General features: G+C 44.7%; 1 protein-coding gene across 4 annotated transcripts; it reads left to right on the top strand.

Moving 5' to 3' along the window:
• Window positions 1-8: 8 nt before the first annotated feature.
• On the top strand, window positions 9-27,693 carry CEP95 (centrosomal protein 95). Of its 4 annotated transcripts, none has more exons than XM_083489931.1 (22): window positions 9-180; window positions 3,791-3,919; window positions 4,331-4,438; window positions 6,917-7,030; window positions 7,678-7,786; window positions 8,527-8,642; window positions 11,344-11,451; window positions 12,282-12,487; window positions 14,239-14,311; window positions 15,875-15,963; window positions 17,146-17,264; window positions 17,834-17,969; window positions 19,240-19,363; window positions 20,771-20,952; window positions 22,882-22,974; window positions 23,233-23,383; window positions 24,462-24,622; window positions 25,310-25,384; window positions 25,849-26,001; window positions 26,767-26,913; window positions 26,998-27,069; window positions 27,298-27,693. In XM_083489931.1, exons 1-22 carry the CDS (start codon window positions 162-164, stop codon window positions 27,475-27,477), a joined length of 2,664 nt encoding a protein of 887 aa, XP_083346057.1. In that variant the 5' UTR covers window positions 9-161; the 3' UTR covers window positions 27,478-27,693. The 4 variants fall into 4 exon arrangements, with proteins under 4 accessions (XP_083346057.1, XP_083346056.1, XP_083346054.1 ...); XM_083489930.1 differs by having other exon boundaries at window positions 10-180; window positions 7,675-7,786; XM_083489928.1 differs by lacking the exon at window positions 9-180 and adding an exon at window positions 1,693-1,765 and having other exon boundaries at window positions 7,675-7,786.
• The last annotated feature ends 75 nt before the right edge of the window (window positions 27,694-27,768 follow it).

Consider the following 27,768-nt stretch of genomic DNA (forward strand, 5'->3'; position numbering starts at 1 on the left):
GCCTCTTCCGCTCCCGGCTGGCCAATCGCAGAGCAAAAGGCCGTAGAGCGGGCCAATCGTTTAAATATCCCTGGGCATTGCTTAAGGGCGAAGGAAGCGGGAGGTGAGGGGGCCGTTCGTTTGGCCCCGGCTGCGGGAGATTGTCGCCTCAGCGTCCCAAGATGGGCGCCGCTGAAAGAGGTGGGCGGGCCGCTCCGACGAGTTCCGGGCAGGGGGTGGCGCAGGAAGGAACCCCCCCCCGAAGGCGAGGGACCCTAATTTCGGAGGCGGGAGGGCGACACCCATTTCCCCCCTCACCCCATTCCCACGTTCTCCTAACACCTGTTGCCCCTCAGCTGATAGGAGTCGGGGTTCAACACCTCGGGGGTGGGGGTCCACAGGTTCCCGTTCCCTGTGGTAATAATGCTTTCCATATGGCTCTCCCCTCGCACGGGAGCGAGCAAAACCGCCGAGTCTCTTGGGCTTGCTGTTCGGAAGGTCGGCGGTTCGAATCCGCCCGACGGGGTGAACTCCAAACATTGCTCCGTCCCAGCTTCTGCCAGCTGGACTTCACCATCCAGGGGTCCTTTACCTTTTTACCTATGTAAAACAGCGGGGCCACATCAGCCCCTATCTCTATAGAAACACAGCTTAGTCGTCTGTGATGTGAGTTTTCTCTTAAAAGCATCAGATTCCCCACCCTCGTTCCTATCTGGAAATCTTCTGATGCTGTACCACAGTGTGATCTAATTTAACATAGTTATTTTTCCTTCTTTTAAAAAAAGACCTAACCAACTTTGAAACGACCCAGTAAAGATAAAAAGGTAAATTGGTAAAGAACCCCTGGGCGGTTAAGTCCGGTTAAAGGCAACTATGGGGTTGCGGTGCTCGTTTCGCTTTTCAGGCTGAGGGAGCCGGTGTTTGTCCGCAGACAGCTTTCCTGGGTCATGCGGCCAGCATGACTAAACCGCTTCTGGCGCAATGGGACACCGTGCCAGAGCGCACAGAAACGCCGTTTACCTTCCCGCCACATCTACTTTCGAACTGCTAAGTGGACAGAAACCAAACTTCCAATCAACACGAATACTGGGTTGCCCAGTATTGTATTTGCATTCGGTATCCATGAATGGTTGCTAATACAGTGGTACCTCGGGTTAAGTACTTAATTTGTTCCGGAGGCCCGTTCTTAACCTGGAACTGTTCTTAACCTTAAGCACCACTTTAGCTAATGGGGCCTCCTGCTGCCGCCGCGCCGCCGGAGCACGATTTCTGTTCTCATCCTGAAGCAAAGTTCTTAACCTGAAGCACTATTTCTGAGTTAGCAGAGTCTGTAACCTGAAGCGTATGTAACCCGAGGTACCACTGTAATGAATTTATTGGAGGGGAATTCTGCACCACACATCCCTGTAATTCATCTCTAGGCATACAATCTGACTCCACACTGGCAAAGTCAAGAGAGCTATATGTTAGGTCTATCTAGTATGGTATAAGTGTCTGTGGATTTGAACCAACTTCATCAGATATGGTGAGAAGGGCCCTCATCTAGGAAAACACAAGGTGCCCAAGAAGCACATATATGTGACCATTCTGTTGCATGTCTTTATCTCTCTTGCCTGTGAAGTGCTGGTAAATAATTCTTTTAACTTGTTTGATGACACAGATGAGAAAGCCACTCTTAGAGGAATTTTGTTCTCTTAACAATGCACAGTTAAAAGGGAATCAATTCCTATGGCTATTCCAATTGTGAGTGCTTACAATAAATACAAGATTGATTCCTTGCCTTCAGGTAACTAAACATCTGATAAAATGCTGCTGCTTTTAGCACATCGGAAACAAGCATTTTTTCATTATATTTGTAATAACATGTATGTTAGCAGTATAGCAATATAAGCAAGCTTTCATTGGTTGCATATGTTTTCTCTTTAATTTGTGCCTTTACAAGGTATCTTATGCGTATGAATAACACTTGCCTGCGAATGAGCCCCACTGAAGTCATTTGCACTTAATTTTGAGTATATCTGTATAGGATTACACTGGGAGGGGAGAAGCTCATGTTCTTAGAAAACTGAGCACATAGTGCTGTCCTGGTTTTTGTCTTGGCTTCCTCACTTGGCACTAATCTAAGAGAGTATATTTGGCATTGCTCTGAGAGATCTGTTGCTTGCAGCTCCTTCCGACAGGTTTTGACAGTGGCTATACAAAAACAAGTATGCAATTGCAACATGATATCCCAGAACTGGTTCACAGGGCTCTAATATAGAGCTTATATATACTTATATTATATACTTATATTATCTGGCAAGGTTTATCAGATTTCCATATATTTGAGAACAGAATTAGGTAGTATTTGAACAGAGTTTGTTTCAGAAACTGGAAATTGACTAAAAGTTTGCAGGCCCACCAATATTTTTCTTTCTTAAACCATTTATTTACAGTATACTCAGAAATATTTAGTACATCACAATGCAAATATAGGAGTTCACCAATGTTTTGATACCCAAAGCGGTCTATATCATTAAAACAATGCATGCAAAAGCTAAACTAAAATGGTCACAGTGGCATCACAACCTTTATCATTCATCAAAATATATTTTAGTTTTGGCTTCCTACTGCGTGTTACAGACCCAACAAAATGCTATGTCAGAGATAGGGAGCTGCTTTTGTCAGGCCACATTTGTCAGAAGGGTGGGGCCAACCACCTTTCAGTCACCTGAAGTTATGATTCCAAGCCATGCTCTCCTGATTGCGTTTTTGCAGCAAGGCTGACATCTGGCATTGCTTAAATTTGTCAGTGAATTATTATTATTACTATAAAATGATTGACACACCACTTAATGCCCGGTTGGCAAGTGCAATTACTTTTGGCAATAGTTGGATCTACTCAGGAATGCAAACGCCTGGTGAGAAGGAACAATCAGGAACACACACTGAGCTTTATGTTCCTGGTTCTTCATTGGCACCCAAAACTATACGAGTCCCACATCTGATTGGTGTGAATGAAAATGGCCTCACCGGCCAAATTAGGCAGCCTTGGGTGCTTAATTTGACCTGCAGATTCCCTACCAGCATGGTTAGTGTTGGGTAGAAAAAAAATACTTTTCATTGCTGTTTCCAAAGGGCTTACAGCTGGAAAAAAATAGGAAAGACAAATGTGAAAAGACCAGATTCTTACATTTGGATGGCATGCAGCCTGAAGAGAATTGTGCAATCAACTATCATATTACCTTTTTTCTTTCTAGTAATCCCTCTAAGCATCAAAAAAAGGAATCTGAAGATAATAAATCGATCATTAAAAGAAGCAACACTACCACATATTCCTTCCTGAATTGTCTGTAATATCATACCAGGCTGACAGAAGAAACACATGCTACATTTTAAGCTAGTATTTTACATACATTTGTAATAAGATGAATGATAAGGTCTAGACTAGAGAGTTATTTTAAAAATGTGATAATATATTTTTAAAAATATGTTTTTAATTACTAAACTTGATACTCCTATAGGGGTTGGATCTTGACCTCTAAACGCCACTTTCCCTACCCAACAAGATTGGTGAGAATGTTGGTTCATCATGGGCTACTGCAGTGGTAATAAACAAATAGGCCTGCCAGTTCAATTGCTGGAGATTAATGTATGCATTATGAGATAAATGGCAATTTTGCACCCATTATTTCAGAAAACTTGATTTTGATGGAGATTAAAAAAACATTGTTAAGTCCTTTTTGGGTCCTTGATAGAAGATTTTGTAGCCTTTTTTATGCAAACACATTCCCTGAAAAGCCATAATGTTTCATCTCTCTTATTTTAATAGAATGGGTCAATGTTGCCAATGATCTCCTGACAAAATGTAACATAGATCTGCACGTTAGCAATCTCTCTGACTGTGGAGCTAAAGTGTTTATTCATCTTTATGAATCGATATTGGGAGAGACAGTGCCAGGTAAGAATGCATGCCTCCTACAATGTCTTGGTTTTCTAGGGTAATGTTTTTCCCCTGTTGTCTATGTATATTTGAAATAAATAGTAATGCTGTGAGATTTGGATTTAAATAGGCATCATATGTTCTATATCCAAGAGCTTTTAATAACAATGAGAAATATATATGAATACACACACACACACACACACACACACACGTAACGAAACACAAATGGAAACTGCTTTAAACTTCTTTTTAACAACATTGGCACAAGAAAGCACTGAACGATTATACACAATCCACTGTTATATAGATTTCTGCCAACTGACTCATTGGGTCTGTGCAGACTTGCTCTCAGATTACATGAAAAGCATCTTATACCGTATACCGTTCTGTGAAATAATAGCATGATGCACTCCTATTATTTTATAGATGTCATAGCCACACCTCTTTGCCCTGAAGATGATGCCCATAATGTGCAGGCAGTGATAGATTCTTTGGCTTTGGACTACTTGCAGATCAGCTTATCGCATATAACTGGTGGGTACCTATCATTTGTGATCTAGTTGAGATTCCTGCATTGCAGGGAGTTGGACTAGATGACCCTCAGAGGCCCTTCCAACTCTACCATTCTATGATTGCTATTGAAAAAAAATTAATAATAAAAAATTATATGTACTTTTATGGTTGGTGTGAGCAATAATTTAATTATGCTGGATGTATGTAAGTCTGACAGTGCAATATTTATTTATTTCATTAAGTTCATTAACCTTTATGAATTCACTTAATTATAAACAAAAGTTCAAAGTGGTTTACAAAAAGATAAAATTGAGAAAAATTTCCTAAAATTTAAAGTACTAAAGCAAATTAAGATCACCTCAACTATCTAAGCATCTGGATAGGCTTTTCTAAACAATAATGCTTTTAGCAGGCGCCAAAAAGAATAGAGTCATACTTCAGGTTACAGACACTTCAGGTTGTGTTTTTTTGGGTTACGGACTGCCGAAACCAGGAAGTACCGGAATGGGTTACTTCTGGGTTTCGGCAGTTGCGCATACGCCTAAGTGCTAGATTACGCATGCGCAGAAGCACTGAATCACAACCTGCACATGCGCATATATGGGTTGCGAACGTGCTTCCTGCATGGATCACGTTCACAACCCGAGCGTCCACTGTACAGTGAAGGCAACCTGCTCGATCTCAATAAGCAGAGAGTTCTGAAGTTTAGGCGCTGCCAAACTAAATGATCAAGTTTTTACAGATGCGGAAGGGGTATTACGTGGCACTTGTAGTAGTACCAATTCTGCTGATCAAAGGGTTCAAGTAGGCACCTGTGGGGTAAAGTGATCTCGTAGGTAAACTGGTCTCAAGTTGATACGGGCTTGATAAGATAAGTTGGCTTATGTTGATAAGATACTAAGTGTAACACCTTGATATGATACATATATCCCCATTGCCTCCTGAACCTGCGGTATATAAAGAACTGCAGTCCAGGTTCCTGAGGAACTCCATGTGACTTGGTTTGGGAACCAACAGAGCATATTGTGGGCAAGGGAAGAAGAGATGGGGGGGTGCTTCTGCAATAACTCGGTAGGATATAACCCTGTCTACTTAGGGAGCAATATTTAGTCTCTGTATGAACTTGGCAGTTTCCTCCTCCCACATTTTTAATCAATGTTTTCACTTACTGGAAAAGTGTGACCTGGGCTGCAATCCTAAACACACTAGAGAGTGTGCCTCTGTGCTTCTGCGTAAAAGCGCACAGGGGATCATGCTGCTCAATGAAGCACCTTTTCCCAGTAAGACAAATTGATAGGGCATTCCTAAAATCTAGGAAGTATATCCGACTTACTGAAAGATTTAGGACCTAAATCTTTCATTAGTTAAAACACATTCAGAGGGCAGTATCCCATGAAGGAACTCTGTTAGCACAAGGATTTTGTTAGTGCATGAAAGACATTTGGGACACAATACCAGTTGCATTCCTTTCTGACTGACTCTTCCCTATATCAGCAGTTATCTAAAGAGGAAATGTCACTGCTTTGGATACTGGGTTTGTTCATGGATCTCTATGGTTAGCACTGCGAGGAGGGTCAAGCCCCCACCAAGGCATACAAAAATACTTATGTCAGAAACGGGTTATCCCTCTCCTAGCAAAACAATTGCACCTTGTTGGGGAGATGGAGCTTACAAGAATTCTTGGCATGCAGGATTGTGCCCCAAGTGTTCTAATGCAGCTCATTAAACAAAGCCACAGAGTTGACATTCCCTGCTGCTACCCTTCGATTTTAGAACTGTGACTCAGAGATGAGATTACTTGAAACCTGTTGTGAGTTTCCTTTCCAACTCTATGCTCCATGGAGCAGCCTCAGATGCTTTACAAGGGCTTCCAAAAATTTTTAAAAGGCATTCTGAGGGATTTGGAATGAGAAAGGAAAACATCCTCTGCATGATTTTCTCTCACCGTGAATTTCCCTTTACTTCATCTAATCGTAATGAGCAGAGAGAACAATCCACAACACGGCTCGCTTTATGCCGACTGTTGCATTAGGCTAACAACAACAACAACAACAATTATAATTTATTATTTATACCCCACCCATCTGGCTGAGTTTCCCCAGCCACTCTGGGTGGCTTCCAATCGAGTGTTAAAAACAATACAGCATCAACTATTAAAAACTTCCCTAAACAGGGCTGCCTTCAGATGTTTTTTAAAGAGAAGATAGCTGCTTATTTCCTTCGCATCTGAAGGGAGGGCATTCCACAGGGCGGGTGCCACTACCAAGAAGGCCCTCTGTCTGGTTCCCTGTAACCTCACTTCTTGCAATGAGGGAACCGCCAGAAGGCCCTCGGCGCTGGATCTCAGTGTTCAGGCTGAACGATGGGGGTGGAGATGCACGACTTTGAGCCATTTGCATGGAGCCCAGCCCATTCTCCCGGTTATGAAAGGCATACACTACCCATGTCCCCCCCCCCCCCACATTCTCTGCCAATCTATTAACACTGATTTTTCTCAAGGGGAGAACATTGTGAGAGGAAATAAGGAGTCCATCAGAAATCTCTTGGAAATATTTGATGGCTTGCTCGAGTACCTGACAGAAGAAATCAGTGAGACAGCTTCTCAGAATGGCGGTGAGAGAAGGGGCATAATCAATGGCATGTGCTTCCTCTGCGCAGATAGCGTATTCTGTTTATTTGTATGTAGTAATATCACTTTGCACCTAGAGGGATATTCTTAAAAAGAGAGAGCACTTTCAATGCCTTGCTTAGCATCAGTATGTTGGCATAAAGTGAAAGGACTTGCAGTGCCTCTCAGTCACTGTCAGGCTGTAATTACAAAAACAAAAAAATAAGAGCATAGGAAATAATAGAAAAGAAAGAAAAAGCTTATTATTAGTTATTAAATTCATATACCGCCCTGTACCCAGAGGTCTCAGGGTGATTCACAGAACAAAATCAAAATATAAAACACAAAATATGGAGTAAAACAATGCTAAATTTCTTAGCAAGTAGTTTTTATTTAACAATATTGGTTGCAAAGCAATCAAGCCTGTCAGATTTAAAGCTCAAAGTGGCTGGTACTGGACGAAACTGGGTTTTTACAACAGTGCCAGCACACCTTACATAAACAGACAGTGCATCATATAAGCTTCTGTGCCAGAATAAATATTTTGCTGCGTTAGTCATACGCTGACCGATATGCCACTGCAGATGTGTGGGCTGAGGAGGGGATTGATATTGTTACCCTTGCTCATAATAGTTTTGTTTATGAACAGAAGATCTTAACCAGAGGGCTGAAGATGAAGTCCAGACTACCGGTCTTGAAGAGGAAGAAGGTGGTGTTCATGATGTGCCAGTTCCCTCCCTGACACTTCCGTCTGCCTCGGGGTAAGGCAGGTTCATAGTTCCCTTAGCTTCCCAAGTCTTTACTAGGTTGCAAAGTGTGCAACATGTTAGTACCACTGTTCTCTGCTTCCATAGGTGAGGCAGTGGTGCAGCTAGGTAATTTTAGACTATGGCCTTTCGATGACCATGGGCGCCACTTTAGTTGTGAAGCATACAGTTAACACCTCTCTTCTTCTCGCTCCCCACCATTGCTTGCTCCACAACTGCTTCTGCATTTCTGATGTTAGTGGTTCTCAACCTGTGGGTCCCCAGATGTTGTTGGACTACAACTCCCATCATCCCTGACCACTGGTCATGCTGGCTAGGAATGATGGGAGTTGTAGTCCAACAACATCTGGGAACCCACAGGTTGAGAAACACTGAGAGCCTCTGCAAGCTGATGGAATGCACTGAACTCAGCGTTTCTGCTTGGTGTCTCAGAGAGGATATTGCTGCAGCTTTCTTCCTCCACCTCAATGCCATGACATGACATTGGCTCTGCAAGCAACGCACTGGTGCAACCGATTGCCAGATGCTGTCCCCGTTCCCAGTTGCATAGAATGGTTAAACGAAGTTGTCACCTGGGAAAATGCGTTTTCTCCAGTTAATGTGGTGTCATAGCCGCCTTCAGTTGATAAACATGTAGCAGTGATCCTTGGCGTTGGAAGTGCGCGCCTCTCAGCTAGAGCACCACCTTGTGGCCAAGTCAAGTAAACAAATTTACTTCCTTGCATTCTGTTTAGGTCTTCTCGCTCGTCAGAGATAGACATTCCATCATACGAGGTGGATGGTTCGGAATCTACAAGTGAGCTCATTAAGCTTGGCGACACTGCTTATTTGTTTTCTCTAAGAAATGAAGGTGAGTTCAAGCAACACACAAGAGCAGCCAAATCTGAGTAACTGAATGTCTGCCATGCGGAGACCACTTTAAATAGTTTCTTCCCTGTGCAGGCACTTTCCCCGCAAACAAAAACTGTTGGTATGCAGCAGCTTGCTACAGGGAATTGGCAGTTTCTCTCCCCACATTCACAAATTACTTGAGATGAACAGGCATGAGACAAATGATTAGGAAATCTGTGCTTTGTTGTAATATATTCTAGTGCAGTAGTAAAAAACCAGAAGCGTCACAAGGTCAGTCACTCCCACCAGCAGATGGAATAAATTGTAACCCTTTAACTACAAACACATTCAGATTGCTTTTTTTTTTGTAGATCCTGGTGTCAATTGGAAGTTGGTGCTCAAGGATCGAAATAGTGTAAGAGGTTGAACAAAGTTTGAGATCCCCACCAATTCTGCTTATTAGCATACAATTGAAACCAGCATCTTAATGGCCTGAAACGTGAAGCTGAGAGATGTAATTCATTTGAGTAGTCTATATAACTCCACAAGTAACTAATACTTGAAATCAACACATTTGGCAGGCTATAAATAAAAACACCCATCTCTGCTGCAGATAGTATTAGCAGAAGTACGGGGTATAATGTTATGTCAGATTCATGCAACAATATGCCGAGTCACAAGGTTATGTGGGAAAACCAGTGGTCCCTTTTGGCCCCTCTTTTGCGGGAAGATCATATCTTAATCGTCATTTATGGAAATACTACTACTTGCTGACTTGGAATTATTGTAAATTCCCGACTTCCAGAGTTCATTGCTGGGTTTGGACTCATCCAGGACTTATTTACACACTACCGTCTACATTTCTCTGTCAATTTCTCTCTCTGGGTTCTTGGATATTTTGTGATTAAATAGAACGAGCTGGTTGATAAAAATGGTAACTTGCTGGGGTGTTAGTCAGATTCCACACTGAGTGGTTGATTGCCGTATTTTTCGCTCTATAGGACGCACCCGACCATAGGAGTGGGAGAACGCGAAAAAAAATTCTCCCCCCTTCCATTTCTCCTGCCACTTCGCTGAAGGGGCACTGCGCAGAGAGGGGAAGAATTTTTTTCCCTTTTTCTCCCCCTCTAAAATAAGGTGCGTTCAGTGCTTTCAAGGTGCGTTCAGTCACCTTCAGTGAAGGCAACCCGAAGTCTTGCTCTCCTGGCTTCAGCAAAAGGAACCTGAAGCCTGTGGAGCGCAGCGGGAACTCGCGCTGCGCTATGAAGGCTTCAGGTGGCTATCCCTGAAGCCTAGAGAGCGAGAGGGGTCAGTGCGCACCAGCCTCTCTCGCTCTCCAGGCTTCAGCAAAAGCAACGCGAAGCCTCCGGAGCGTGGAGGGAGCGCTCCCTCTGCACTTCGGAGGCTTTGCGTTGCTATCGCTGAAGCCAAGGAGCCTGCATTCGCTCCATAGGACACACACACATTTCCCCTTAATTTTTGGAGGGGGAAAAGTGCGTCCTATAGAGCAAAAAATACGGTAAATTACTAACTTACTAAAGATTTTTAGTTGTTGGATCTGAATTTAAACCCATCAGTTTTGAACATTTACACTGGCTTTTGCATGTTCCCCAAACCTTAGCATGCATATTTTCGATATATTGTTCAGGACTACAAAACCACAAGGAACACCTCTTCCCAGATGAACTGACCTGGACCCTGCAATCATGATCTGAGGCTGTTATTGGTGTGCCTCTTCTGCGAGAGGTCTGGAGGGCAGCAACACGAGAATGGGATGTTTCTGAAGTGTCTCCCTGCTTGTTAAATGCTCTCCCAAGGAAGGCTCGCCTGGTGCCTTCCTTACATATATTCAGGCTCCATGCAAAAGCATTCCTCTTCTCCCAGGCCTTTGGCTAATTAAACAGTCTGTGACCTTTAAAACTGGGGGAGATATTGTTTTGGTTTATTATTCTGGTATGTATCTTTGTGGTTTTTATATTGAAAACCGCCCTGTAATCTTTGGATGGAGAGCAGTGTACAGTGGTACCTCGGGTTAAATACTTAATTCGTTCCGGAGGTCCGTTCTTAACCTGAAACGGTTCTTAACCTGAAGCACCACTTTAGCTAATGGGGCTTCCCGCTGCTGCTGCTGCTGCCGCACCACAACTGTGCGGTTTCTGTTCTCATCCTGAGGTAAAATTCTTAACCCAAGGTACTATTTCTGGGTTAGCGGAGTCTGTAACCTGAAGCATCTGTAACCTGAAGCGTATGTAACCCGAGGTACCACTGTAGAAATTAAATTAAATAAATGTTTAAGGGTACTTACAATATGGTAACTTTCAGGATCACTCACTGGGTTGAACCCCAAAAGTGCCAGGGGAGCTGTCATGCTATGGGGCTTACCTGGCTCCTCCTTCCTATTCCTGCTCTCAGCATCCACACATATATCCCAAGCTGCTCCTGAGGGTTAAAAGACCTTATGAAATCCAATGGGATGAAGCACTGGGGGCTGCAGCATGGTGGAATTGGCAGGATTTGCTATGTGCAGGATTCCTTGCACAAGGTGCCAACCTAATATTTTATTCTCTTTTTCTGCTCCCTGTTACAGCAATAGTCTGTTTGGATAATACATCTCCTTTGTAATTAGCAGTGAAATAGTCAAACACAAATGTTTGACTCATGCGCTCCTTCTGCACGTAGTCACCTCCAAATGCTGCCCTTCAAATTTCAATTTCTTACAGAGTTACCTGCAGAAAGAGACATCTCGAAGGAGATTACAAAACCTGAAGATCTTGTGGCTTTTGGGGGACCATCTAGTGGCAGAAGAGCTCTTGTCAGAGAAACTCAAGGTGAGTGTATACCAAAGAACCTCAGAAATATATATTTAAAATATATTACTGGCCTTTTCTTGTGTCCATTGTATTTTAATCAAGTAAGGGTTCCCTTTCTTTTACCACCTGGATTTGATCTTTCTTTGGTGATCTGGTGGGGGAAAGAGAACTGGCTTAAGTTTGTTACTATGTTTCATCTTACCTGTGCATCTTAGGTAAAGGTAAAGGTACCCCTGCCCGTACGGGCCAGTCGTGTCCGACTCTAGGGTTGTGCGCCCATCTCACTTAAGAGGCCGGGGGCCAGCGCTGTCCGGAGACACTTCCGGGTCACGTGGCCAGCGTGACAAAGCTGCTCTGGCGAGCCAGCACCAGCGCAGCACACGGAAACGCCGTTTACCTTCCCGCTATAAAGCGGTACCTATTTATCTACTTGCACTTAAGGGTGCTTTCGAACTGCTAGGTGGGCAGGAGCTGGGACCGAAAGACGGGAGCTCACCCCACCGCGGGGATTCAAACCGCCGACCATGCGATCGGCAAGTCCTAGGCACTGAGGTTTTACCCACAGCGCCACCGGCGTCCCACATGTTTCATCTTACCTGTGCACCTTATTCAGTTAAATAAAGCCATTCTTTTTGTGTGTGAAAAGTCTGGATGGGCCAAGTTGATAGGACCTGTGGGGGAAATATCCTAAGCAGTTCTATGAAATCCCATAAAGCCCTTGCTTCCAGCATTGGGCCCAAAATTTCTAAAGGAAACTTCCCAGCGGAGTGATTAATTATAATGATTATATGCCCCCCTTTTTAAAAAAGTACATGGACTGAACCTCTAAACTGCTTGTCTTTCCTAAGGAACAGCCATATCTGCTTTGTCGTCTAAGGAGCAGCTGTGTTCTAATGCAAAAAAGCTTGGGGAACCAATCCGCCCAGCTATTCCTTTGCAGCCACCATTCCAGCCTTCCGCATCCAGGCCCTCTTACCTAACTGAAAGAGGCGCTGGGAGTTCGGGCAGACGTTCGCCGCCACCAGCTAAACCTTGCAGACTTGCGTCCTCTGATGTAAGTGCTGAAGCTTCCTTTGTTTCTATTAGTATTGTCAGCCTTTGTAGAAATGCATTGCCTTGGGATCCTTAATTTGAACTGCTTCCAGGTTAACGCTGCTAGGCCGTTCTGTGTCCAGGAAGCTCAATATGTACCGTATTTTTTGCTCTATAAGACACACTTTTTCCCTCCTAAAAAGTAAGGGGGAATGTGTGTGCGTCTTATGGGGCGAATGCAGGCTGCGCAACTATCGCTGAAGCCAGAACAGCAAGAGGGATCACTGCACACCGATCCCTCTTGCTCTTCTGGCTTCAGGGATAGCCACGCAAAGCCTCTTGAGTGCAGCGGGAGCGCTCCTCCCTCTTCACTCAAGAGGCTTTGCGTTCCTTTTGCAAAGCCTCTTCAGGGCAACGGGAGGAACGCTCCCCCTGCCCTGAAGAGGCTTGGTGCGGCTATCCCAGAAGCCAGAACAGCAAGAGGGATTGCTGCTTTCACTGCGCAGTGATCCCTCTTGCTGTTCTGGCTTCTGGGATTCAAAATATTTTTTTTCTTGTTTTCCTCCCTCCTCCAAAAGCTAGGTGCATCTTATGGTCTGGTGCGTCTTATAGAGCAAAAAATATGGTGTGTTTCGCTTTCAGAACAAAGGTGGAAGAGTGTATTTCTGACTGAGTTACAGTACACTGTCTAAGCGTGTTAAACCACTACCATGCCTGCTGATTTAAGATAAAACCAATATATAAGAATCATGATAGAGTCCCAAATGCTGTGTTTGAAACTCCCATTGTTCTAGACACATTTTGCAACAGGGAATTTCATTAGCACATGCAGTTTCTGAGCACTGGGTGCAGTACTGCACCTAAGATTTTCAGATTAAAACTGCAGAATAGAAGGAAAGGAGGACCTTTTTCTGCCTCCCCACTTCCAGCTACTCTCTGAAGACTGGAGAAGAGACCCTCTTAAGAATATTAGGGGGGTTGGGCAGAGGAAAGACTAGACCATGTGAAAAATGAACATAAGATTTTAGCTGCAGTTCATTCATTTTCAGCTTTGTATTCTTATTATAAAAAAGCACGCCTAGACATTCCATTGTTGGGCCCACAACCTAGGTTTAAGGTGCCATTTGGCTCCTAGCTTTAATATCTCAGTTTCTAATACTGCCCAAATGGTGTGGGAAGAGGCACATCTTCATAGAGAGTTCCTCTTAAAGCAATAGGTCATTTAGGGGATATAGAAGATATTGTTTGAACAGGACATCAAAAGGCAATGATTAATCTACTAGCAGTACCAAGGAATGAGATGACTAGTAAATGGAAGTAAGCCAAAGCCTTTCTAATTGCACAAGGAGAATCAGGGGTGTTCTCTGTATGTTGAAGCAAACTCAGTTGGTGTCATATCTGGATGGAAGAGAAGGGATGAATAAGGTGACTAACCTGTTAGGAGAATTGGCAATTATTTCACTTACTTTTGGAGTGTGTGTGTCGGTCATAATATACCGTTGATGCTATTAGCTATTTAGATGAGAAATGACAAGGCCTACACCAAATGCAAAGAAATTTTAATGTGGTGTTAATACATCTGGTTCTTTTTACGGTTTGGATAATATTTTATGCACAAGCAGTGACCATTTTGCAGGCGTTTGATTGGCATGCGGCTGTTGACGTGCACGATGACCTGGAATGCAACCCTCATGCAAACAGGGAGTCGCTCGTATGTGCATTAAAAACAAGCAAACGCCACACAAAATTTGCATGTCCCACTTTTTTTAACAGCCTGCAGAGCCCCTTGGGGAAGAGTCTGGAACTCACTCAAGTGACATCCTTTCTTTATCCACAATCACTTCCGGTAAGAACATTCCTTGAGTTATTGAAAAGTGTAATCTTGATATCTCTTCTACTACTCTAATTAAAGCTACTGACATAGGGAGAAACAGACTTTTGAAAAGTGCTTGTAAAAGCGGCTACCTGTGGATCTTTCTTTCTTTCTTTTTAATGCACTCTGAAAATGTTCTCATTTTCCAGGGAACATCACTGTATGCTTATGTTCAGTTTCATTTTTCACCTTCCCAAGGATACCTTGGGTAGTGAAGTTTTTATAATGGTATGGCGAATTGTTAGAAACTCACTTCCCTCAAAGAGCTCTGCATTATCCCAAAGAGACTTTTCAGCAAACCAGAAGCTGTTCCCACTGAACTCAGTGTCTGTACTTTCTTTGGCAGATTATATAGGATTGCATTGTAAACCAGTACAGTGGAACCTCGGGTTGTGGACGTAATCCGTGACGGAGGCACATCCGCAACCCGCAGCGTTCGTAACCTGCAGCGCCGCGTCTGTACATGTGCATGACGCGATTTGGCGCTTCTGCACATGCGCAAGCAGTGAAACTCGGAAGTAACCTTTTCTGGTACTTCCGGGTTTCCTGTGGTCCGCAACCTGAAAACACGTAACCCGAAGCCAAGATACCACTGTACTGATGTTGCTGCAACTCCCATCATCCCTGGCCATTGGCTGAGGCTGATGGAAATTGGAGTCCAGCATTTGGAGGGCAACATGTTGGTACACTTTATCACTTTAACACACAGTTTGAGTGCACCATTAACAAAGGCACCAATTCTTGTTGGACAGAACATTTGCTTACCTTTCACCTTTAAGCCTTTCTTTTCCCTGCTCACCTTCTTGGGTAATTACATCACTGAACTAACATTAGCAAGAAAAATTTGCTGAACAGAAACCATTCTAGAAAATGTGATTAACCATCCTGTGATAGGCACAGCCCGAGAAAACAAATTGGCCCCCCACCACGCTTCTTATTTGGAGGTTTGTGTTATGTTTACAAGTCAAACTTATTGTTGACAATGATTCGTGCAGAAAAATCTATAGAAGTCTTCACGTGGAGGTAGTTTTACAAGTTACTAGTCCCTGTGTTAGGGACGTGGATGGTGCTATGGTCTAAACCACAGAGCCTAGGGCTTGCTGATCAGAAGGTCGGTAGTTCGAATCTCCATGACGGGGTGAGCTCCCGTTGCTCGGTCCCTGCTCCTGCCAACCTAGCAGTTCGAAAGCACATCAAAGTGCAAGTAGATAAAGAGGTATCGATGTGGTGGGAAGTTAAACGGCGTTTCCGTGCGCTGCTCTGGTTTGCCAGAAGTGGCTTAGTCATGCTGGCCACATGACCCAGAAGCTGTACGCCAGCTCCCTCAGCCAATAAAGCGAGGTGAGCGCCGCAACCCCAGAGTCGTTCAAGACTGGACCTAATGGTTGGGGGTCCCTTTACCTTTACCTAGTCACTGTGTTATCCTGTTTGCATATGCTGTGACAAGTGTGTTTAGTTTTTTGGGACTAGTTGTGTTTATAAAGAAGTGAATTATGTAAACTAATTTCTTGTGGCTTCTGCTGTTGGCTCTTCCAGCTGTAGATAATGAACCTGCATCTGAAACTGGTGTGAATGAAGAAGCTGATGAGCCAGTGCTAGAAGACACCATAGATGATGCAGGAAAGGTAGCTGTTAATTCATACCCTGTTGGGTGTAGATACATGTTTATATAGGGACACAGGTGGCGCCGTGGTCTAAACCACTGAGCCTCTTGGGTTTGCCAATCAGAAAATTGGTAGTTTGAATTCCCAGGACAGGGTAAGCTCCCGTTGCTCTCTCCCAGTTTCTGCCAACCTAGCAGTTCGAAAGCACACCAGTGCAAGTAGATAAATAGGTACCACTGCGGCAGGAAGGTAAACGGCATTTCTGTGTGCTCTGGCTTCTGTCACCGTGTTCTGTTGCGCCAGAAGTGGTTTAGTCTTGCTGGCCACATGACCCGGAAAGCTATCTTTGGACAAACACCAGGTCCCTTGGCCTGAAAGTGAGATGAACGCTGCAACATCATAGTCGCCTTTGACTGGACTTAACCATCCAGGAGTTCTTTATCTTTTACCTTACATGTTTATAGTATTTGAATTATAGTACAGTGGTACCTCTGCTTGCAAACGGGATCCGTTCCGGAGCCCCGTTCGCAACCTGAAAGGAACGCAACCTGCGCATGCGCAGGTCGCGATTTGCCGCGCTTCTGCACATGCGCGAGTGCCGAAACCCAGAAGTAACCCTTTCTGGTACTTCCGGGTCACCACGGGATGCAACCTGATAAGACGTAACCGTTCAAACGTAACAAGAGGTATGACTGTATTTGAACAGTGTGATGCAGCAGCAAAAAAAGCTAACACTATACTAGGTTGCATCAACAGAAGCACAATGTCCACATCAAGGGAAGTAATAGTACCACTCTATTGTGCCTTGGTCAGACCACACCTGGAATACTGTGTCCAGTTCTGGGTACCACAATTTAAAAAGGATGTTGACAAGCTGGAACTTGTGCAGAGGAGGGCGACAAAGATTATAAAGGGTCAGGAAACTCAGCCTTATGAGGAACAGTTGAAGGAGTTGGGTATGTTTAGCCTGGAAAAGAGGAGACTGAGAGGATAGCCAATTAAATTATTTGCCCGAGGTACCACTGTAAATGAATATCATTCTTTGAAGGACTGCTAATGCCCTAATATTACCAGCAATTCCATTTGGCAGCCCCTCAGTATATGGTGTGGTACTCACTGCTCAGTTTTAACACCAGGCATTCTCTTTAATTTATTCTTGACTTCTTCAGTGAGAGCTTTTTCCCCCTCCCTCTCATCTAAAAGGAAAGGAATGAGAATGTTCCATACACACCAGCTCCTTGCTTTGAGAAGGACAGGTTGCCACAGTTTGCAACAAAGCAAAGCACAAGACCAAAACAAAGAAATCTGCTTCCTGGGAAAAGGTATGCACTTCCTAGATCGTCTGAGATCCTAAAGGTTTTCTTGCATTGTTTAAGACAGAGGTGGGGAACTACCAAGATTATTAAGTATGAGGTAGTGAGAGAGAAAAGGAGGGTATTTGAAGTGCTGATGATCTGGCTCTGTTCCACGTAGGTTCTCTCCAAGGGGAATGTAGTCCTCAACCAAAAAAAAAGGTTATTTCCTCCTGTCTTAAAACCTCAATATTTGCCTCTTCCTCCCAAACCAGCAATGTTATCAGCAGCATAAGGTGATACATGCTAATAACAGTTGTCATATTCTTCATTTATTTCCTCAAAAGCCCATTCATCCAACCTGGGCACTGATTCTTGCAATGCAAGTTTTTCCGCCCTCATCAGAGGGAATAGCATGTCACATATGTAGCTAAATATTTAGGGAGTCCGGTGTGAACCCTGGGGTCCATGTATGAACTCTCATTGTATCGCTGCCAAGAGGAACTCCTGGGAATGCTGTCCGAGTGCTGCTGAAATGAGGTCTTTGATAGAAAAAGCAACATTCGTTTTCAGCCTGTTGACCCCATGTGGTTTCTCAGCCAGAAAGAACGCTCCATCACAGACTCGCTTGCAGAGGAAGTATCTTCACACCAAATGGCAAAGGAAAAGATGTCTGAACAGGAGCTGAAGGAGATGTCGGACAAACTGTCCCGCCGGATGAACGAACTAGAAGGAGTAAGTAAGCCCCATCTATTCTTGACAGCACCTTCTCCCAATATAGTGCAGCTCTCCTGTTGTCAACAACTTGTGAGAAAACCTAGTTAAAGGGGTGGGATGAATTTAAAATCCTTTAGTAGCCCCTGGTATCCAAGGACCAGATGGGAAACCATTTGGTGTCCACCCTGGGCTTTACTAAAGGTAAAGGGACCCCTGACCATTAGGTCCAGTCGTGGCCAACTCTGGGGTTGCAGCGCTCATCTCTCTTTTTTGGCCAAGGGAGCCAGCGTACAGCTTCCGGGTCATGTGGCCAGCATGACTAAGCCGCTTCTGGCGAACCAGAGCAGTGCATGGAAACGCCGTTTACCTTCCCGCCGGAGCGGTACCTATTTATCTACTTGCACTTTGACGTGCTTTTGAACTGCTAGGTTGGCAGGAGCTGGGACTTAGCAACGGGAGCTCACCCCATTGTGGGGATTCGAACCGCTGACTGTCTGATCAGCAAGTCCTAGGCTCTGTGGTTTAACCCACAGCGCCACCCGCGTCCCCGGGCTTTACTAAACATTCTAATAAAATCAATATATGTAGCATGTTAGGTGAATTATTCCTTCCTTGTATTGACTTTTTCCAAAGAGAGACAGTCCAGTATTAAAACTGCTACCCAAAATAATGAGAAGTTTAAGGACATAAGAGCCTGCTGGATCAGGCCAGAGGTCCCCCTAGTCCAGCATCCTGATCTCGCAGTGGCTACCCAGATGCTTGCAGAAAACTCTCCTGCAGTACTCGGAAGCATTCCTGCCTGCATTTTGTAGTAGTACTGTAGCGGCACAGTCCGTTCTGCCACCTTGTGATTCTGCCAACCATTCTGCCGCATGCATAGACCAGGCTGCATTAAATTCAAGCAAGTTACCGCAAGGTGTCAACCTTGGTTTTGGTAGTAAATATGACACTATCCATATATTTGAGGCCGGAGTTTTCAGACGGATGTTTTGAACGCCCTCCCATCAGATGTCAAGGAAATAACCACCTGACTTTTAGAAGACATCTGAAGGCAGCCCTGTTTAGGGAAGCTTTTAATGTTGGATGTTTCGTCGTGTTTTTAACATTCTGTTGGGAGCCGCCCAGAGTGGCTGGGGAAACCCAGCCAGATGGGCGGGGTATAAATAAATTATTATTATTATTATTATTATTATTATTATTATTATTATTATTATTATTATCAGTTAGTACTAGGTTGTGCTATTGGAATGCATTTTTGACAGATGGGGGGAATCTCTTTAAATGACAGATGTTAAAGCATGCTCTGGGCGAGCAAAGCAAGGAGGAGGAGGAAGAGTCATCAGCCGATGAAGATAATCTTTCTCAGCACAGCGATAGCATCATGGATTACCGCCAAAGGAAACCGGAATCGGGTAACAGTTCAGAGTGTTAAGTTTGACAACATCCTGGTGACCTGCCCCTTTCTTTGCCAGGTGATGTGCGCACTTTGTGGTGGGTTATACTGCCCTCTTCTGATGAAAGACAGAGGATGCAGATGGCCACAAGAGGGGCAGCATAACCCACCAATGCTGTGTGTCCCAACACCTTAAAGAAACACCCTCCAGGCGAAAACCAGCTGTTCCTTCTGCATGTGCATTTGGACTTCCTTCAATAAATTGCAAGCCTGCTGCTGAGCCTTGATTGGCAAAGTGTGGATCCTAAAGTGAAAGGAAGGAATGTTATATTGGAATATGAGGCAGTAGAGTATTTGGTCCCAGAGAGTCCCACTGGCAACTGAAGGGCATTCACCGTAAAGAGCTGTCACTCCTCTGTGGCTCAGCTGGCTCACGAAGTTAATATAAACAATGGCTTAACATAGGCTTGCCATACGTCAGGAAAATCCCTGACATGCCCTGGTTTTTGGGTGTAAAAATGACATTGAAGGGAATTTTGCCGAATTGGCAAAATGTCAGGGAAAACCCAAATGTATGGCTACGCAATAAAAAAAGCAGCAGAAACCGCTCTGAAAGCTTAAAATCACAATTTTTGTGAGTTTTTTTCTAAAAAAGCTTAACAATTTTGGTGGGTTTCTTAAAAAAATAAATAAATCTCAACAGCTTTGCAGGTGTCACGAATTTTACTTTTTGAAATATGGCAACCCTAGCTCAACACAAATTCACAACTGTGTGGCTCCCTGAGGAAGTACAGCTGCTTTGACCCTCCTTCAGCTGTGCTGAATTGCTACGAGCTAAACCATGGGTAGGCAAACTAAGGCCCAGGGGCCAGATCCAGCCCAATCGCCTTCTAAATCCGGCCCGTGGACAGTCCAGGAATCAGTGTGTTTTTACATGAGTAGAATGTGTGCTTTAATTTAAAATGCATCTCTGGATTATTTGTGGGGCATAGGAATTTGTTCATTTATTCCCCCCCCCCCCCAAAAAAAATATAGTCCGGCCCTGCACAAGGTCTGAGAGACAGTGGACCGGCCCCCTGCTGAAAAAGTTTGCTGACCCCTGAGCTAAACTATGCTTTGGCTTAGCATGCTGTCCAAACCCAGGGACATGGTTTGCTTTGTTCCAATGAACAAACCTCATTTCACAGCTCATGGTTTGTCTGGTGCAAGACAAACCATGAGCCTGGGTTCAGACAACAGGCTAAGCGAAGCCCTGGCTTAGCTTGCAGCAGCAGGACCAAAGGAGGAGGAAAGCGGGAGTTAGCTTTTCTCTGCACTAAGCCAATTTGGCTTCACGTTACATGCGAACCAAATAAGAGCGTGTCTGCCAGCGCCTCTCGTTTCTGCTGCTGCTACTAGAAAGGCTCAGAGCTGGTTTCTTTTGCAGGTGTGCTACGTTTCGGAAGGGCACCCAGCAGACGGCGGTCACTTTCTGCTTCACCCCCTCCGTCAAGCCACCACCTAACCCCTGAATCGGGTGGTGCACTTTGGAAAGATGTACGAGGGCCAATGGGAAGAATGCGCGACCGTGTGCAAAAGGAAAAAGACCAGAGGAAGTTAAGAGCAAAGGTAAGGGCAGCAGGATTGCAAGATGCAGCCTTCTGGGTGAACGGCCAATAGCTTCAATAGGCATATCCAACACTGAAGAGCCTTCCCAGGTCTCTGGCACTAGGAATACAGATGGTTTATCTGCTTGCTCAAAGGGGAGGTTGTAAGGTTTTCTTTTTTAAAAAGGGGGGTGGGAAGCATGCCCAGAGATCTGTTGTCTGCTTCAACATCCACCCTGTGAATTTGCTAGAGTTGTGATGTGACACAGACACCCTGGAAAACAAGAGGCATTCAATTCTGTTTTGGATTTGTTATGTGGCTTGAGCAAAGTGCTTTGGCACTTATAATCAGCTTTCTAGCCTGTACTTAAGCAGCCAAGTAATAAAACAGCTTAAATAATTCTTCAGCTTTTATTTCTCTGATGTGCTGACTTCTGATGCTTTCCCTTATCAAATACCCTCTTCTAAACTGCGTCAGAGTTTGACTGGCTGTTAATCTTTGCCGCCATGTTTCTGGATTGTTTGGCTTTCTAATTTCTTGAAAAGGATCTTATGCCCAGATTAGCATTGCAAGACCCAGCCCAGTACAGGCAAAGGTTTGTTTGGTTCAGGCCTTAGCAAAATTCCTTCCCACATCTGATGCTTTGGGGGGCAGGGGGTCCAGTGGGCTGCAGCCTCCTGGTGCTCTTTGAAATGTTCATGTGTGCCAGCTTGGTATTTTTTAATATATACCAATTGGCAACGCCATATGCATTAACGTTCCCAATATTAGCTGCAGGAAACATAGCTCTCACTTTGTGGGGAGACACATTCAGTTTCATTGTGTCAATTGCTTTGTTTTTATGGGTGGTACCCAGTGCTCCATACCTGTAATTCTGCTGGGATTATAAGACTTGCCCTTCCTTTACCACCCCACAGTCTACTCCAGGGGGTTCCCCCAACCCCCGTGGAGCTGATTTTGAAGGTGTGCAGGGGGAGGAAGGGGAACCTCAGATGCACACACACAAGTCCATTGGGCCAACAGAACTGCAGTGCCGGATATATTTTTGCTGACACGTAACGATACAAGCACCATCCTGCAAGCCTAAGCCTCTACCTCGTGGCTGTTCTCTGCACTGGTGGTATTGGGCTTAATTGGTGTGAGTCATACAGGGGCCATACCCTTTTAAAGGGACGCGGGTGGTGCTGTGGGTTAAACCACAGAGCCTAGGACTTGCCGATCAGAAGGTCGGCGGTTCGAATCCCCGTGACGGGGTGAGCTCCTGTTGCTCGGTCCCTGCTCCTGCTAACCTAGCAGTTCGAAAGCACATCAAAGTGCGAGTAGATAAATAGGTACCGCTCCGGCGGGAAGGTAAACGGCGTTTCCGTGCGCTGCTCCGGTTCGCCAGAAGCGGCTTAGCCATGCTGGCCACATGACCCAGAAGCTGTATGCCGGCTCCCTTGGCCTATAAAGCGAGATGAGCGTCGCAACCCCCGAGTCGGCCACGACTGGACCTAATGGCCAGGGGTCCCTTTACCTTTACTTTTTTAAAGCTCTACGTGGTTTGGGACTTGGGTACCCTGCATTCCTCTGCCTATGCATTAAAGCTAACCTTTTTTGGGCCTCCTCTCAGTGCCCCAGCCTTCTGAGAGGAGAGTTGCAGCAACTGGCGAGAGCTGCCCTGCCTTAGCTGTGCTGCGTTTTCCTTGGGGAGGCTCGTCTGGCAGCTGTGTTTTGGGGCCGGTCTATTTTCCCAGGCCTTGAAAAAACCCAGACCTTTTATTCTTCTGTGAAGCTTTTATACCTTTTATGTTTGGATTCTGCTTTGGTATGTTGACTTGCTGTTTTTATATAGTTTAATTGATGTTTAGCTGCCCTGGGAGTAGAAATGTGGAAAAGTGGCATAGAATGTTTTGCTAAATCGACACACTTGTTGTGGACATTGACCAGGCTTTGTTTTTTGCCTTCCAGCTCTTGACCAAAGCCTACGAGGATGAATTAAGAGCTTACGATGCTCGTGAGAGATTCGAACTGGCAGAGCTGAAAGCCAAGGCCAAGGAAATTGTAAGGGGGAGCAGAATAGAATGAAGGAGTTGGGGGTGGTGTGTCTCTCTTGCACTGGTCTCTGAATTCCTGGGATGTGAGGGTGGATTTCCTCTCTTTCAAGGTGCATAGAAATGCTCCTCTTCCTTGCTCAGAATCCATTTGCCCTACAGGAAGAATTTGGCCCAGTCCGCATAAATCTCCTTACAAGTAGCCAGTGGCTATTTTTGGAAATGCTTGCCTTTCAGTAACTTGTTCTTCGTGTCTGTCTGCATCTAGGAACAAAAGTACAAGGAGAAATTATTTAAAGAACCTCCAAGAGCCTCGCAAGCAGCAAAGATTTATTCTAGAAAAAATGGTCCTCGGAATCCCAAACTCAGCCAGTGGATTTCAAGAGGAGGGTTTGCAAAGCCAAAGAAAGCAGCTCCAAGTAAGAACTACAGAGAGCTCCTTAGTAGAATGCTTGGCACCTTTTGAAAGCGTCGGCTGAAGGCCAAGAATACTGGCTTCTTGCCTTATGACCTCCATATGTCTAGACTTGTGTAAGGGAAGCAAATTCATGTACCAGTTTCTAACCAAGGGCACACAGCTCATCCCAACCCTTTCCCAAAAGCCATCAGAGAAGCCAAGGCTCCCACCACCACTCTCCTCTCTGCTCCGGGAGCTCTTCTGAGTTCAGTGTAGTCACTGGCAAGGGTTTGTTGCTTTAAAATTAAGCGCCCAAGCAACATATGCCAGCCGTGCTTATACAGCTTGATGTTCTTCCGAAAGATACTGAAAGCATCTGTTCCAATATGGGCAAACCTGTTTTTCTCTGCTCCACACCTGTAGCTGACTAGGAAAACAAAGGCTGCAATTGTGGTGGTCGCCACAAGAACGCTGGGAGAGGATGCTGTCAAAGAAAAGAGCACACTCCATAAATTGCATGCTCACTTTTCACCTTGCATGTTCTCCATTTGCGGTGAAAAGCCACAGTCCAAGCGACTCCAGCTTTGTTGGTCAAGTGTGACACCTGCAATAAGTGCGCAGCTCCCTATTTTGAGGTATTGCATGCAGCAATATGGTATTTGAGAGACAAATTGCACATTACATGCACGTGTCTAACAGAATCTGACAGCTTTTTCTTTTTCTTTTTAAGGGAAAAATAGCTTTGAGACAAAGCACAGACATGGCAATGTGAGCCTGGGCTTAATTTTTCCAGTGCCCACCATTTTTCTGTGCAAAGTTTGTTTCTTGCTGCAGCAAAGTAGCTAGTGGTGTTACATGCATGGAACATAATAGCTTGGTCCTACCCACACTTTGGGGCAGTGATTTTTCTTTTTTCCTTTTTAAAATGTGTGAGAATTTAACAATGCCCTCCATACATATTTATTCTCCAGGGGCATAGAGCTGCAACATCTTCCTTAGACAAGATGCTGACAGCTTGAGGACTGGGACCTCAGGCTATGCCGCCCTGCCCTTGTCTTCCAGAGCTGGGTGGCTGACACCTGCCTTTCTCTCTCTTGCAGTGAAGGTCAAGGAGAACGACCTCTTGCCTCTGCTCTTGGAGGATTTTCCCCACCTACACATTTCCCGCCCTGTCATGAACAAGATGTGGCACCAGCAGCTGGCACAGATAGACCATCTGAAGTCAACCGGCAGTAAAAACAAATTCAAACTGCAGAGTGAAGTGAGTTACTCTGCTCAGGCCAGGGAGGGCCACGGTCTTTTAAAGATCAGGTGGGGCTGTGTGAACCAGCCATATTAGGCTCCAATCCTATGCATGCCTTCCAGGGGGGTGGGAGAAGGATTGCTTTTGAGTAAATGTACATAAGATGGCATTGCAAAATGTGCTGATCAGTATCTGAGTCTTCTGCTTGGTTTTTCTTCGCTGCAGGACTGATAAGGTTGTAAAGGGGGGGGAGGGGGCTTTTCTGGATTCCACCTGAGTAGATTCTTTCCACAAGGAGCTAGTTCTGATGAGATGAGGAGTTTGGGGCATAAAAGAGATGGGAAGCAAAGAGGGAACCGGACCACGCAGCTAGGTACCTTTGCGGCAGAGCTCAACTAACTCATGCTGTGGCGAGAGATGAGAGAGGGTGGCTGGAGGAAAGCAGAAGGGGATTTTAGAGTGGCATGCACCTATCCTCTTGGAAGCGGATCGGCTTTCAGTGTGACTGCCTTCCTGCTCGCAGAGGGAGACAGAGCATACAGAAAGAGTTTCTGAGAGAAACTGTAGATCCAAACATGATGGGTAAAAAAAAGGAGGAAGGGCACTTTTTTTTAAAAGTGTTACATGAGTTCATTATAGTATGCAGAAGATTGACATGTGCAAAACCAATCTTAATCAGGTTTCTTTACTTCCCCCCACTTTTAGGCACTAGAAACATTGAAAAGGCATGAACTGCTTGTTGACCTCATTAAGAAAGAGCAGGCTCATAACAGGAGACTGGTATGTTCAGAGATCTTGCAGGAGGTGGGGCTGGTTAGGGCACCAGCTTGGGACCCCAATTTTTTTTCTTGGGGGGGGGGACTACTGCACTTGGTTTGGTAGGTTGTGAGTTATTTTCTCAGAGCAATGCTTTCAAGTTGGGCAAGCCAGGTCCTCAGACACCCCTAATTCTGCTGGGTGAAGCATATTGCCACACCCTCATCTAGTTTCGGGATTTACCAATTGCTCAGCAGGACATTGTGCTCGATAGTCCTGCAGCAAATGGGAGTGAAAAACTGGACAGCCGAATTTCTGTAAAATGGCCTTCCCTCCTAAACTCTTTTGTCCAGCTATAGTTCCTCTAGATGAAGATCAAGAAGGGAATTCTTCTTTTCTGGTTGCTGCACCTGTTTCAGAAAATAGTTAATACCTTCTCTCTTCTCCTTAGGGAAACTTGAATTGTGTTTCTCGGTTTTTGTCTTTAGCAAGAGTTGAAGCAACACATTAATCGGCAGAAATGTGCCCAGAACAAAATGAAGGAGAGACGACAGCAAATTGTCCGAGCCAAAAAGTACTACCAGGATTACAGAGTTCAGCTGCGGGCAAAGATGATGAGAGCCAGGACACGCGAGGAACGTGTAAGTTGAGGGGAACCTGACCCGCAGGAAGGGGGACTCCTCCTCTTCCTCCCAGGAAAGTCCAGCTGAGATTCTAAGGACTGTATTGAGACTGCAGGCCAGCTTCCATGTTTTCCAACATGCTCTGATTGCAGCTGCATAGCTCCTCCTTCTCCATGGCAGCTCTCCCACCACTCTGGTAACTTAGGAACGTCTTCATCATACGAGTAGGCTGCCATCATATGGATATTTCTTGCACTAGGTGTGCTGGTGCTGTTGGGGTTGTGACACCAGTTTGCAAGGTACCACACAATCTAGCTTACCCATTCCTTAGCAGGGTGAGATGAGGCCTGCCCACTGGAGATCAGCTTTGTGATGGTGATAACTCATAGATATTTCCTTTGTAATCTCCTTTGAGATTAAGAGCTAGGGGGAAACTTGTCAAGAAAGTAAAATGAATTGTGACTTTGTTAACTTTTGTTCCTACACTACTTTGAGCATCTCAAAGGTGCCTTTTAGGAACACGCAAATGCACTTTCACATAATGAACTATGTAATCACCAAGTCTTATTTAATCAGCTAAAAAATTTATTACTTGACACAATGTAGCTACTGATCCATGGCCAAGGAAGCAAACCGACTTGCACGCCTGTTGCAAAGCAGGTTATGTTCCCTCGGAAATAATAGGTTTGAGCGCGACTAGCTTTCTTCACTTGGTCACCTGGGCTGAGGTTTTCTTGAACGGAGCTGTTCTTATGTGTGCGGGTGCCATGTTTTGTTTGGCAGATATTTAAAAACCTGTTTGAAGAAGGCTTGGAAATTCAGAAGCAGAGACTGCATGAGCTGAGATCGTATGCCAAGGACAAGCGAGCTGAGCAGAAGAGAGAACATCAGGCTGAGCTAGAGGCCATGGAGTGCTACTATAAGGACCAGGTAGGCTTGCTTCTTCCTTACAACACAAGGATAAACTAACGTTCTCTTCACCTAATTAATTTGTTTTTCTTGCGCTCTGCTTAGTTTTCAATGCTGGCAGAAGCTGTTTCTGAAGAACGTCGAGAAATCCAAACCAGAGAGAAAGCACAGGCAACAGTAAGTCTTATTGCTCTAAACTTTCTGTCTTGTTGATCAACCACTGGACCAGTGTTTCCCAAACTCGTCCAGCTGCAGTTGGACTACATCTCCCATCATCCCTAGCTAGCAGGACCAGTGGTCAGGGATGATGGGAATTGTAGTCCAACCCACCCCCCCCCCAACAACCACTGGATTCCGAAGTTTGGGAAACCTTGTACTAGACTTAATCCTAATGTTCTCTTTCAGACATTAAACAAAGTGAAACGTGAGCTGAGATCAAAGATGGAGAAGGAGATTAAAGAACTGCAGGACATGATCACACGTGATGATGATGATTCATTCTTCCGAGAACTGGAAGCTGATCGCCTAAAAACCAGACTCCTAGTGGCTTCCTTTCAATATAGCAAAAACTACCAGTTCCTTTAAGTGTTGGAATGCCTCTTATTTCTGGCAAATATGCTTTTTATATTTAAAAATGATACTGGGCGGTACGCAACCTGAAGTATGAAGTTAGTAGCTTGTTTTGCTGCCCAGAATCCATAGACTGTTACAGTGTCATGGAAATATTGAACTGATCTTTTCAAAATGATTTTTTAAAAAACAAGACTTTTTCAATAAAGGTTACCTTCTCAGCCGTCAAAACTAAGCCAGTGAAGCTTTCTTTCAGGTGCATCTGAACATTAATCTTATTAATCTTATTGCTTAAGTATAGCTAAC

The sequence above is a fragment of the Podarcis liolepis genome (assembly GCF_965112155.1).
Source record: "Podarcis liolepis genome assembly, chromosome: 2".
NCBI classification, from domain to species: domain Eukaryota; kingdom Metazoa; phylum Chordata; class Lepidosauria; order Squamata; family Lacertidae; genus Podarcis; species Podarcis liolepis.

Coding starts and splice junctions, on each gene's coding strand:
- CEP95 (XM_083489928.1), top strand. CDS start 1,708: ATGGCTATTCCAATTGTGAGTGCTTACAATAAATACAAGATTGATTCC. Junction 7,787..8,526: donor ACACTTCCGTCTGCCTCGGG/GTAAGGCAGGTT, acceptor CATTCTGTTTAG/GTCTTCTCGCTCGTCAGAGA. Junction 8,643..11,343: donor GTTTTCTCTAAGAAATGAAG/GTGAGTTCAAGC, acceptor AATTTCTTACAG/AGTTACCTGCAGAAAGAGAC.